The sequence below is a fragment of the Pristiophorus japonicus genome, chromosome 17 (assembly GCF_044704955.1).
Source record: "Pristiophorus japonicus isolate sPriJap1 chromosome 17, sPriJap1.hap1, whole genome shotgun sequence".
Classification (NCBI taxonomy): domain Eukaryota; kingdom Metazoa; phylum Chordata; class Chondrichthyes; family Pristiophoridae; genus Pristiophorus; species Pristiophorus japonicus.
Window position 1 is genome coordinate 39,540,355 of NC_091993.1, and position 14,407 is coordinate 39,554,761.

At 42.7% G+C, this 14,407-nt stretch overlaps 1 protein-coding gene and 1 long non-coding RNA gene across 2 annotated transcripts in view; one reads left to right on the forward strand and one right to left on the reverse strand.

The window, feature by feature from the left end:
* Positions 1–984: 984 nt before the first annotated feature.
* Positions 985–13,866, reverse strand: LOC139227708 (uncharacterized). Its single transcript, XR_011587451.1, has 2 exons — positions 13,517–13,866; positions 985–2,528 (listed from the first exon to the last, which is right to left on the reverse strand). It is a non-coding gene; the product is annotated as an uncharacterized lncRNA (long non-coding RNA).
* Positions 13,745–14,407, forward strand: part of mex3b (mex-3 RNA binding family member B) — a 4,331-nt gene continuing 3,668 nt past the window's right edge. The window contains exon 1 of the mRNA XM_070858676.1: positions 13,745–14,407. This exon is cut by the window's right edge and continues 208 nt beyond it. Coding sequence (XP_070714777.1) covers positions 14,360–14,407 — 48 coding nt within the window. The 5' untranslated portion in view covers positions 13,745–14,359.

Consider the following 14,407-nt stretch of genomic DNA (forward strand, 5'->3'; position numbering starts at 1 on the left):
CTTGATCAGAGGGACTCAAACAATGAATTGCGGGAGAGATGGACACAAATTTAGAAGGTGGCAACAAATTTAAGGACTTTGGAGAGGAAAAGGAGCTTGAACATAAGAACATAAGAAATTGGAGCAGGTGTAAGCCATCCAACCCTCGAGCCTGCTCCATTATTCAATAAGATCATGTCTGATCTTCTACCTCAACTCCACTTTCCTGCCCTATCCCCATATCCCCTTAGTATCCAAAAATGTATCGATCTCTGTCTGGAATATACTCAATAACTGAGCTTCCACAGCCCTCTGGGATAGAGAATTCCAAAGATTCACCACTCTGAGTGAAGAAATTTCTCCTCATCTCAGTCCTAAATGGTCGACCTTTATTTGGAGGTGAAGCAGTAGTTTGTGAGGGGTTGAGGGTGGGATTTTTAATGGGGCTTGAATGGGAGTGAGACAGTACCTGAGGGGAGAGAACCATTTACAATGTCAGCTAGCATGTGGGCCAGGAAGGAAAATTTGGTAAGTATGGATATAGCTGGCTCATCCATTTCCAAACATTAGTTGCAGCGACGGTGACAATTCTATGTCACTGATTGCTTCCATATAGCCTTGCACATCATTGATTTCACGCCCTTGGAGATCATAGCATCCACAATACATCCCATATCCTTTATCAGCTTCAAAGGCTTCCAATGTTTCAGTAAAATCTGATTAACACCCACTGCATTGAAGGGATTCTCACTGACACGGTAAGAAGCTTCAACCACCAATCTGGCGGATACAGGGCACACGTATGTAACACCCTGACAGCTCTGAGAGGCATTATCAAGACTTGTACCTAAAGATTACCAAATACAATAAGTTGTTAGCTGCTGTTGTACAACTTGACTTATTCCATCCTGTTGTTAAGCAGTTAGCATCCTGATTGTCATTTCTTTCTATTGCCCTAAGCCTGGTCAAAAGGTGCATGCAATACAGAGGGCAAAGGCAAAAAGATGTGATTTTAAAACATTTATTGTGTTCTTGTAATGTGAGGTAACCGAGACAAATCAATAATTAGTTCTATTTCTCTTTGAAAATGGAGTGCTTCCCTCCTGTAGCTTTGCACCTTTTCTGGTGTTCTCCCTGCTCCCTTTCTGGTAGCCGTACCGTTAGCGGAAGGTGGCATATCCTACTACAGACTTTCAGGTTATGGAGAATTCAGCAGCAATCACTCATGGTGGATCAAAGTCAGCACTGCCTTGAAATGTTGCAGTGGAGGGTCTGCTGACTTCAAAGGAGGCATCAGAATAAATGTAGCCTGGACTATCTGACATCTGGATTGGCTACGCTTGTGGGTTTCAATCTCCTGCCTCTGCAGTGCCCTACTTAGGCCACCGGTAGTTAACATTACCGTTGCCAGTGATCTGTCTGTGTCTATCTATAAGGATAGAGACATGTGCCCCCATGGTTGACTTTGTTTTCTATCTCCTCTCTGTTTGAATGCAGAGCTCCTTGGGTATTGAATTCTATCTCGGATGTAAAAATAGTAGTATTCTGGGTGAGATCCTACATGGCGTACCACCTGGGTCAACAAACTTTCCATTGCAGCTACTATCTGGTGTGACAATCCCTTTATGTTGGACAGCAGTGCAGCGAATCACAGGGCCAGTACATTACTGATGTCCAAAATGGTGATATTCATTTCAAAAGATGGAGATATGCATCTCTGTGATAACATTTCTCCATCTTTCCCATCTACCATAGTATCCCTGGTGGACGTAAGAGTCTGCATATGGCACTGGTGCTCGACCATCCTCACTTTCCAGCTATATACCGAACACTTCCTTTGTTTGGATCTTAGTATTGCATTCCGTCATTATCCTTTGCAAACCATCCTCAATAAGCGAAGATGACATTCCTTCTGTGCTCAGTATTTCAGTGATTAATGCCCCATTTATGTTGCTGAGCTTCTGCTGGAAGCAGGTCGATAATGTATGACGGTTTTCATTGTGCTCCCCTGTCTATATGGTGGATTCATTTATACATATGTAGTTTCTCCAAACTCATGGATGCAACTACTTTTGCCTTGTTCTATGAGTGATTGACACAGTGTTCACCCAGCTAGTGATCTCCTCCAGATTGTGTTTTCTGGTTAAAGAATTTGGGGAAGGAAGTATACCAGAAGACATACTGCTGTCCTCCTGGCCAAATCAGGGACACTTATCGACATCCCTAAATTATTTCGCCTCTGGGTCATCAAGGTCTCCATTGCTGCCATCCTGTTGGTTGACAATTGCTCTTGTCCTTCATAGAGTGCAAAGTGGTTGTGAATATTGTGGGTCTCCTGTTAATGCTCCATTCCTATCATTCCTTCTGAACTTGGAGTTCAGGATGCCACTGAGCTGTCCTTGACCTCTTCATAACTAGCCTCAACCTGCAGAGATGCTTCAACCTCTGTGCCCCTGTGCTGTTAATTCACTAAGTGTGGATAATGTAGTGGCGGCTATGTAAGTGGTTTCTCGCAGTCATGATCTGTCTCTCAGATTATCCAACTCGTTCTGGGGAGATAAGAAAGAGCAGATATTAATATAATACAGTAGACATTATATGGCATAGTCCAGAGCAGGTGTCACAACCGCAAAGTAGATAATCAACTATCCATAAAGCAAGCATGATAGTTGGTAAGGTTTTCAATGCTTATTTTAGGCTATGCTACGATGGACCACATGTAATCCTTTTGTGTCTGACTCAGTCACCTCCTCCATACTATACAGGCTGAACTGTTCTGCAATGGCTTCTTCTGCCATTGTGAAGGGTTTAACTTCTTGTGCTCGATCTTCTGTATTCTTGTATGGCTGAAGGTTGAAGGCCAGTTTCTGCTCAGTTGGTCTTCTTAAATACTGACTTTCTGTCATGTTCGATGGACTATAGCATTAACCTGGACCAAGATGCTCCCTTACTCACATACGTGTTGCATTGGGACTGTCATCTTTCTGGGCTGGAAGGAATTTAGTTTTACTTAATGTTGTATAATATTGCCAGTAAGGTTAGATTTGGTGTACAAAAGTCTTAAGTCCCAGAAGTAAAACATTTTTCAACTGACCATTAAAAGCTACTTAGAATATTACTGAGGAAACTCGAGGCGGAAAGTCTGAGTGATGGAAGTGTTAATGAGCTCTCACAAAGAGGGAAGGGGCAGCTATCAAACTGTACATTACTTTAGCTTTAACAATGAAGTTTATTTCTCACCATTTTGATAGAATGGTTTTTATTCAATGCACCTGGCAATGGGTTTAGCTAAATCAACATATCGGTGCAGTAATCTCCCACATCAAAGGGGCACCATTTCATTCAAGGTGGCAACTTTGATTGCCAGCTCAGCAGGCCACCTTAACACATAGAGTTGAGGAGTAGGTCAGAGGCCTGTCATTGCTGCTTTCTCTCTCTCTCTCTCTCTATATATATATATACATAGTTTCTTTCTCTCTCTCATATTCACCAGGCAATATAAGTCAGTCAGAGAGAGAAAGAACCCCGACTCAGGTATTGTAATAGAGCAATGTGCTAGTTAACTTAGGGGCAGCTAGCTTGAAATGTGTTTTCCCTAGAATAATGGCAATCACATACTTTGTCATTTTATGGAATGTGGAGTGGTAAAAAAAATACAGACATCACACTGAAAATCAATATTCTGTTCATATAAATTAAATTACTGTGCTGATTTGTGAAGTTTATAGAACACAAAACAAAAGCTGCAACGAGTGTATAATCAATATTCTGGATTTTCAAAACACACATACAAAGCAATTCTCTTAAGTAATACCTTGGCTAGATTTTCAACTTGCCACTGAGTGTAAGATTGGCATTGTGGATTGACCACCCATTATAGAAATGGCCTAATTTTTATTTGCTAATTTTACACTCTAACGGCAAGTTTAAAATCTGCCCCTCTGCTTTTTTATTTAAAGTCAACAATTGGGCAGAATTTTGTAGTAGAAACATCATCATCATAGGCAGTCCCTCAGAATCGAGGAAGACTTGCTTCCACTCCTGAAATTAGTTCTTTGGTGGCTGAACAGTCCAATAAGAGAGCCACAGACTCTGTCACAGGTGGGACAAATAGTCGTTGAGAGAAGGGGTGGGTGGGACTGGTTTGTCACATGCTCCTCCCACTGCCTGCACTTGATTTCTGCATGCTCTCGGCAATGAGAAACAATGTGAGGCTAACAATGCTCTCTGTTATTGATGTGTAAATCGGAAAGCAGCTTCCAGCAACTGCACATGCGCCATTAAATGCGTAAATCAGAAAGTTGCTGCCTGAGAAGCACTGCTCCTCCAAAAGCTGCACGAGAATGGTACCTTGCCAAGCGACTTGCCATTGAAATACGTGGCATGACAAAATGTTGTTGTCCTCACCTGATATAATTACACACTAAATTTGCCAGAAAGAATTAGGGGATGTCCTTTCCAGTGCACGTATCCTTTTAACAGCGTGATAAGTCTTAATTATTTACAAATAGTCTCTCTGGCTCTGAAAATTAACTTTAACAAGTGTGGAGTCTCATTCCTTCTGATTTTAATTATTGTTGGCAATTTAAAAAATTAAGAAAAATAAAAAATTATTTCTGTCTCTTTTATCCTCTCTCAGTCCAATCTTTCTTCCCCTGTCTTTGTTTTGCTTTCTGTACCTGATTTTACATTGAATTAAATATTCTAACTTACACTTCCTGGTCCAGACTCTGCGCCGCTCATTAACAATTCTTCAATCTGATTGGTTAAGAAGACATACAGTTGCTTTCTCTGTTCACATAGGTCCTGTAGAGGGCGTCATGCTGTTTCTATAGCTAACAGGAATTGCCAGTGCAAAAGCACATTAAAGGGCCGAAATTGCCCCCCCACCTGAAACGGGGCGCATGCAACCTGTTTCTATAGTTTTTACTGCTGTGGTGGTTGAGGTCGGCTCTTGAGCGAAATTCCGCTTATTTTTTTTTCACTCGGATCCAGAAGTTGCTCTTAATGGGGGTGGATATGCGGCCATGACAACACTGGAGGGGCAAAAGTTAGGAGGGGTGCTGAGTAGCCGCCGTGATGACATCATCATAGCACCGCGTCACCATGGCTCTCCCCTTCACTTTAAGGGGTGAGCCTGCGCGATCTTTAAACTTCAGTCCACTGGACCAACAGGGAGGGCTTCGACTGGGCCAGTGGTCTGGCATCCAAGAGGGGGTGCCAAGCTGCCTGTTGACGACCCGGCCGAACCCGGGGGCATAATTGTTCGGCTAACATGGCAGTCGGCCGACAAAAGAAAATGGCAGCAGCGGCAGTAGGTCCTCCCCTTTAAGGGGAATCACGCTGCCATTGCAGAAGGCCTCAGTCTCACTGGACCACAGTGAAAAAGCTTGTTCTGGCACCGCCGGGCGGGATGAAGATTTTCATTATGGAATTTTGCTGTCGGAGGCGGGGGGGGGGGGGGGGGGTGGGGGGTGGCGGGGCGGGGTAGAACGGCGGTGAACACTGTGATGATGCACTTAGTATGGATTGGCAGCAGTGGAGCGGTGAGGGGGGGGGGGGTCGGGAGGCGGGACACCACCGGGATAACACAGAAGTGAAATTTTGACGGCCATTACAGAAAAAGTCGGCGGCCATTGCACTCTGCAGCATGGCTGCCACTTTCTGGTGTTCAGAGGCTTAAGGAAAGGGGAAATTTTAGCCTCCAAAAGTCTATGGGCATGTGCAAGTGTATCAAAAGGACCTCAAAATTCAGCCCGATATGTACTTTACCTGAATAAAATTTTTGAAATTTGTCCTCCAGCTTTACTTTAAAGAATGTTGGAAAACAATTGAGCCTAAACTGTTGGAAGATAAAGACAAATAGTGCAGTATTTCAACTACTGAATGGCAGGGATATATCCTGCAAATGTGGGTGCACTACACATTCTCAGACTATATCAGCTCTGGGAAAAAATATCAAGTCCAAGCCCAGGCTTTCTGGAGAGGCTAGGCCTGTAAGTACAACAGTTTCAGCTTGACTCTAGTAGCCCTTTTGCTACTAGAAGTTCATGGTTTCACAACCCTGTTGCTGTACTTGGGCATTCAATCTGGGCTGACACTTCACTACAATGCTAATGGAGTTCTGTGTTGTTGGAAGTGCTAACTTTAGGATGAGACATTGAACCAAGATGGTGGATGTAAAAGATCTCTTGACATTATTCATAGTAGAATGTAGGAGTTCACCCGGTGACCTGACTAATGTTATTTTCCTCAAACACCACCAAAATAAATTGTTCAGTCATTTGTCTTATTGCTGTTCTTGAGAACTTGCTGTGTACAAATTGGCTGCTGTATTTGTCTGTGGAGCACTTTGGGATGTCTGAAAGGTACTGTATAAATGCAAGTTATTTCTTTAATGAAGGCATTAAAAGACACACACTGGTGGATAAATTAAATCCTGTTACTGTGAAATATGTTTTTTATAAAAATTTGTAATTTTACTTGAATTCTTATTTTGGACATTAGAAATTTCCGTTACTGAGAAGAAAAGTTGCAGTAATATTTTTTCAGAAAATATTTTGAGTGATTTATGAGGAAAAGACAGACATAGGTGCATTACAGGAGACTCAATAAAACAGTGGGTATTATGTGATAGGCAAGGTATGACATTGAAAGTCCTATCTGGCTTTACAGATAATCAGAAAAATGTGAACATTTTTATAATGAGATTTCCCATAAAAGCTGGTTCATATTGGCCTATTCAATAGAACATGTGCCCCACATACCGAATTTAGAATAGTACGGCCTGGAATTCACTGCAATGGCAATACTGCCGACAAACGCCATAAGTTAAGAGTGTGGTGCCCCTGATCCTCCAGTGGTAAAATTTATGTCAAAATCTGCTGAAAATTAGAATAGACTACAGCGAGCATAGCAGGGGGGTATCAGGGGCGGCCTGGCCAATGTCTGATACACATCCTCAGAACAGAGCAACAGGATATTTATTAACAAGGGGAAATTTAGGAACAGTGGCTCTGATCTGATAACATGAGGATGGGTCACAGACTGTATGGAGTGTTCATGTCAGACTGAATTTGATTGATGAGTTTATAAATATATAAATTATCATCACGAGAGACCTGTGTGCATAAGGTTGTCTCCCAAAATGTGTGCAATCCCTAGCCATATTTCATCACCAATTGCAATCTATACTTAGCACTCAAGCTCAATAAATATTGGCCCAGAAATTGCGGGCGACACCTCCCATCAAAATGTTATTTTACGAAAGTACCTGGTGGTCCCGGAGGAACGTATACTTGTGGTCCAAGACCTCCATTTGCAGCCCAGAGTATGGGCTCTCACATCCCAGGAATCTGGGATCATGTGGGCCTGGACCACCAATGAACATGGAGTATTCTCACTGATAATAATGGGAACTCCGAGCTCATATTACTATCAATGAGAATACCTCCAAAAGCACAGAAACACAGCACAATAATTAAATAAAACACCTCACATCTTTAAAATTAATTAAAATTGAATTTAATTAAATGTTTTAGACCAAAACATTTGTTAATATGTTTTAATAGGGGTAAAAATAAACTTACCTTAATGGGCAGGGTTTTTAATATAACAATGATAAAATTTAATTTTTCTATGTTTTAAAACTCTTACACTGGTAAAATCAGGCTATACGCCTGCTTTTACCAGACATAAGAGTTTGAAAGACATTCGTTGGGCAGGAGTTGGGCAAATAGCCCAAATCTCTACATGTGAATGTCCTTCTCCTGAGGATACATACGATGACATTTTGACAGATTGCAAATGTTGGTTCTCAGTGCATGTGCAGCGAGCCGAGAACCAGCACTTGCGAAGCCTCTTCGGGTGCGTACGCACATCATACGCACCCGGAGATGCTGCAATTTACGGCCCAATAGTATAAAAGTAATGGATTGGATCTTGCTGGAGTGGGACATCTCCAAGTGTGCCCTGTTAGACTTTTTTATGCACCCTTCAGCTCATTATTGTCTTGCCCTGTAACATACTGGAAGTCTGAGCTGAGAACATGTCGCAAAGGCAACAGTGCATCTGAGACCTCAGTGAAAAGTGGGATCAACAGTGTGTCTCCTTAACCAATGAGATTTATGGATTGAGGAATAAGGTGCATTCAAGTCAATTCAGGTATAGAAAGAAAAATAAAGAGAAGGAAAGAAAAATTAGACTAAGAGAGAAAGAGAAAAAAGTGACAGAAAGGAAAAGTAAGACAATAAAATTACATTTTAAATTCGACATTTTAAAAATCGCTAAGAACAACCTACCACCTGAAATAATGAGTCTCCACAGTTTCCGTAGTTCAATTTCTGGGCTAGAGAGGTTGATTGCCATAACAACAACAACAACTTGTATTTATATAGCGCCTTTAACAGTGTCCCAAGGCGCTTCACAGGAGTATTATGCGATAAAAATTCAACACAGAGCCGCATAAGTAGAAATTAGTGCAAGTGACCAAAGGCTTGGTCAAAGAGGTATGTTTAAGGAGCATCATGAAGGAGGAAAGCGAAGTAGTGAGGCAGAGAGGTTTAGGGAGGGAGTTCCAGAGCTTGGGGCCCAGGCAACAGAAGGCACGGCCATCAATGATGGAGCGATTATAATCAGGGATGCTCAGGAGGGCAAAATTAGAGGAGCGCAGACATCTCGGGGGGTTGTGGGGCTGGAGGAGATTACAGAGATAGGGAGGGACGAGGCCATGGAAGGGTTTGAAAATAAGGATGAGAATTTAGAAATCGAGGCATTGCTTAACCGGAAGCCAATGTTAGCGAGCACAGGAGTGATGGGTGAACGGGACTTGGTGCGAGTTAGGACATGGGCAGCCGAGTTTTGGATCACCTCTAGTTTACGAAACAATTGTCACATCATTAAAAAGGTACTTTCCCTCTTAATTAGCAGGCATAACTTTCTGCGGTGAGTTTAATGGCCAATTAATGTGCAAATCCAGCAAGTTCTTAAAAATAATGGGGTGTCTAAGGACGAGATACTGTTTGTGCAAAGCTAATGGCAGAGTGGCGTAAATCGACCAGCAAGTTCTGGAGATTCGCCACTCCACACCCCATATCTTTAAATCCACTGAACCTGCTGGCTGACTTGCACATTAACAATGGCGTGCGTCGTAATACGCCATTATTTTTCTAGCAGGATCTAGCTTAATATCAGTTGGGAGAAATGCCAAGCTGCTAAGACACTTATTTTATTCGTTGATTTAGGTTTTGAAGTTCCTGGAACACGTCAATAAAAACGTTACCCTCAGGTAACCTACTGCGTGATTGAATATTTTACTGATTCTGAGCCCTCCAGCACCATTCTGCAATGGTGTAAGTGGCTCTGATGGTCACAGTGACGTTAACTCAGCAAACTCGATCTTACCATTGCTTTTAATGGGGGCGGGGTTATGATCATTGCCAAACGTCTCCATGGGGCAGCCAAATACTTCCAGGAAAGTATCCTGACGAAAGGTCATCGGCTTGAAACGTTAACTTTGTTTCTCTCTCCACAGATGCTGCCAGACCTGCTGAGTGTTTCCAGAGTTTTCTGTTTTCATCCCAGGAAATTATGGCATGGCATATATAATGACACGAGTCACTCACACCATATTGTCCTGGCATTTCTGCATCACAACACTGGCGTACTTTGTAGATGTGCAGATTTTCAGCAAATGCAGGGCCTATCTGCACTGTATAAATATATACACACCCATTTTATGTAAATAGACAATCCAACTGTATATATCTATATAACCATTCTATCTATCCATATGTGTGTGTGAACGTTCGTCATTTCAATCTTAAATGATTTCCCTCCCTCCATTTTCATGGGATCATGAACTTGCAACTAAATGTTTTTCTGCACCCATGTGGATTAACTAATAGTACTCACATTGAACACCAATTAGCCCGACTGCTTACCCTTTAGTATGCAGCTGCACTCCTCCTGCAGTTCTTTACTCTAGGTTCTCAATCCATAATTCAAAAAAAATCTTATTTAAAATGTCTGCATTGGCAAGTTTGATTGGAAGAAGCAAACAGAGAAATGTAAGATCACAGCTTGGTTTACAGGGCCACAGAGGAATGAACTGCTGGCACAATCAGTATTTTATGAGGTGGGGGATGATGTAAGCCAGGGTCTCTAGCTGCGTGTATTAAAATTCACATACAACATTTCAAGCACACGCGCTCCTGCACATTCCCTAACACATGACACCCAGACCTTCTTTTTCCTCTAAAAATGCATCCCTTGGTCTAAATTGAGCACCAAGAAAAATCCACCCAACGTGAGTAATCAACCATTTAAATGGTGCATTCAGAACCAGCCACGGCGCCTGTGCACAGTGTGGATTCTTAATCTATATGCACAAATATATGGACATATTTTGAAAGGTTTAAATGATTCACGGTATTCGGCAGCAATCAACAAAAACTGTTAACATTGTCATTGGAATTAGTGCAGAAATCCGATATTTTCAGAAAGATTAAAATTGGTCAACTAAACAGAATGATGCAGAACATTAGGTGGCGGTGAATATGATAAATTATTAACAGGAAATTGTTCCGAGCCATGCCCAAAGCCTGTTGCAGTCACCCCCCCCCCCCTATAATTTGCATGATTTTATGTGTTTACCAGATTTTATTGGCCACGCGAAATAAACATTCAGCAATTATAAGTAATACCAAATAATGAGGCAGTTTACCACCAGCACCACAATGGTGCAAATACTGCTATCGTTACTCATCGTATTGCTCTATCGTGCCTTTTTTCCACTTTGACTGGCGAAGCTTTTGATTGCTGATTTGCAACTTAAATAAATGTAAGGCTGGCGGATGAACATGATCTCTACACTGCAGAAAAACAACCACTATATTTACGTGCAAAATTGACATTGTGGGATTTTTCAACACAAGACCCGTGAAAGGTGTTTTCTTTTGGGTTTTCATAACCCACAGTATTTCATAATCAAATCAGACTGTATTAACACACAACAGCCAACAAACACCCTCTTATGAAGCATCCAGCCACAACAATGAACTTTTCCTAATACCTAGATACTGCTTTACAACACCAATAAAAAAGATGTATTTCCTTTTTCTCTTCTGAAAGCGGCTCTTGATTCCCGAGCAAAGGAATATCATCTATGGGAAATGTCCTTGGGAACAATTGACTTTTAGTCCTGCATAATCTTGCGGGGTGCGACACATTGTCTGCCCCTTCGTGCTTTCACGTGAGGCACACAATAATCTTTCAACTCAGGAGGACCTCAAAAACATCGGATTGGAGTCTTATTTATCCTCTGCGTTTCGAAACATGGTTCAAAATAGTGACAAGGACTCCGCTGAAACTCGCAGGTGGAGGCAGTGTATGATGCCAATGAGCAAATTCTTAAAAGGGCTATTTCGAGGAAATAATTTAAGACACACAAAACGCAGTTAATGTGTTATAAGCTTAATGTGATTATGTTAACTAGACAGGCAGAGGGAGATGGACACACACACACAAAAGAAGCTTCCCCATTGAGGGGTTTTAAAGCAGTCTATATTAACATAAGCATTGTGGGGGCAGAGCAGGCGCTTTCCATCCCAGCGATTTCGAACTGAGCAGAAATGTCTTTTGTGATGGAGGGGCTGATCCATCTCCCTCCCGAAGCTCACGTCCACAAATAGCCTGTTCTTCAAATCTGAATGAAGAGTCGAGCATTATGGAATTCTGTTCTGTGTGTGGCTGTTACCATTTTGAAACGATGTGTTCCTCCCCTCCTTTTTCATTTGTCTCGCAAATAGGTATTATTTTAAATTTTGTATTGTAAACCCTCGCCTCTTTAATTAAATGACTAGTTATCCTGAATGCCTGGCTCTATGATTCTCTTTCATTATGCTTCGCTGTAGCTTCTATATAATTACAATTCAAAGCTGCACAATTTTTGGAGGGTGTTAAAATCATAACTATATATAAGGATACCGCTTAAACCAAATGGTTTACCAATAAAACATGTGATTACATTATTGCAATATCATCATTGGTATATCAATCGCTGGCAGCACATAATGTGTATTGAAACTTGCGGGTTTTAACCAGTTATTTACTCTAAAGTGATGTTAGAACCTTTATTATCTGATAATTGATATTAAAAAAACGAATTAGACATATGTCTTGCCCGTCTATGTTTGCATAATGGCCATTGAATAAACCACTCTCGGAATCTCAGTGGAAATGTCACATTCCAGATAACAGGAGTGAGTAAACATTGTGCGGAAATGGATATGTTTACCTGTATTGCTCATTTGCACTGGGCTGTTTATGTTTGATAGCAAGTGTTATCAGAAAGTTGGCCCTCCTTGACACATGGGTACAATTTCTCGCTTACATGAAACAAAAGAAATATTTTTTTTTAATTGTTGTCCTGCCTTTTTGGCAACTTGGTATCAAACGGCACAATATACCTGAGCGATGTTGCCAGAGCAATAGAGATATTTCTAAAGTAAAGAGCGATATCTGTAGCAACATTGTTTCGGAAACTTACCGGTATGGTGCACTGCAATTTACATTGCAGCACAAGTTTCAAACCTTCACGTATTGTGTTAAATATGAGATGATATGCTGGAGAGACGCGTATTCTCTATTGTGTGTGTATGTGTGTGTGTGTGTGTTGGGGGAGGGAGGTCTGATTTGCAATTCTCTAACTCGCAGAGCTGGGTTCTGACGTAATGACACACAGCGCAATTGCAATGCCCGCTTGGCTTTAAAATATAAGACAGCTATTTCCTCAATAATTGACAAAAGTTTTCTTAACCTTTTTACTTAGTTGATGGTTTACTAGTTCTGGCTGTGGATACACTAACAACCCCCCAGCCCCCAAATAAGTCTGCAACATCGCCGATTGGAATAACAGTTACAACAAAGACACGTTTGGGCATGTTTCTATGGAATCGGGGACTACCGGCTCATGCTCTGATAAATACCACTGGACAACAGTTACATGCACATTTCGCAAGGCTAATACAAACATATCTCTGACGGTTCTCCCGCATTTCAGTTGGCACCGTTCAGTATTGTCAAAAACACCTCAAGGCAATAAATCTATCAGTAAACAATCGCAAAAAGGTCCTAGTAAAATGATTACGCCCATTGTTCGCATCCGGTTACAGATAGCGTACGATATGTGTACGGATCATTAATATTAAGAGCAGCAACGCTATAATGCAGTATTAGCTTGTGTCCGCCCTACAGGTACGGCGTGCTCCCAACGCGACTATTAAGCGGACCAGAAAGTATTTATCATAGTTGATCTTAAGCAGCATCGTGCACTGTCATTAATTTCACAGGAAAATCTCCATTAGCTATTTATAACACTATCTGCAGACCATGGCACTGAATTGGTGATTTCCTCATTAAAATAAACATTGCGCCATAATGTACGCGGTGACAGCACATTAATATTCGGGGGAAAGATTCAATACTTGCAAGCCAATTAGCAAACAAAGCTTTGAGATTGTTTTTATATTTCGAATACCTGCTCTTGTGTTTAAAAAAAAATCAAATCCCGTCTCCATGCTGCAGATCGCATTGTTTCATTGTTGGCGAGTTGTAAAAGGGAGGAGGGGAGGAGGAGGAGGGTAGAGGACGGTCCCATTCACTCGCTGCTGCCTCAGCTCCCTCCCCGGCAGAGCAGCGGCCCAATGAGGCGGCGCGCCGCCTAACCTCTGGCCGCCGACCTCGCCGTGTGTGGCTGATGTCATGGGGCCGCATTGCTGGGCAGCGCTGCCGGGGCTGGGGCTGGAGCAGGACGCGGTGAGAGGCTGCTGAGAGCGGGCGGGCGAGCCAGCCAGCCGGCCTCCCCATCACCACCACAAGAGAGAGAGAGGGGGAACAAAGCCAGCCGGGGAAGGGAAGGGAAAGAGAAAAAAATAATCATAATAACCAACTTTAAACCCCCTCCAAAAAAAAACTCCTCCTCCTCCAGCAAACCGGCTCTGGGTCCCACTCCACAGCTTGCTCGCTGCCTCCCCCCGGCTCCTCCTCCCGCTGGCCCCGCCGATCCACAACACAAAGGCAGTGGGGGGACCCGCGGCGACACATCGGTTCCCCAGGAGCCGGCCACTGGCTCGGGCTCACACCCTCTCCTGCTCTGCTCCCATCCCAGTCCTTCGTCTCCCTCTCTTGTGTGTGTCTCTCTCTCTTTCCCTTCCCCCCTCCTCTCCTCCTCCACTACCCCCCACCCCCTCTCTCTCTCCCTGTACCCTCCCCTCTCGCTTTTGTCTGATTTCTTCCTGCTTCTCTCGGGCTCAGCCTCTCTTCTCTCTCTCTCTCTCCCTCTTTCTCTCTCTCTCTCTCTCTCTCCCCCCTTTAATAAAAGATGCCGAGCTCGCTCTTCGCCGACATGGAGCGGAACCCCGGCGGCGGC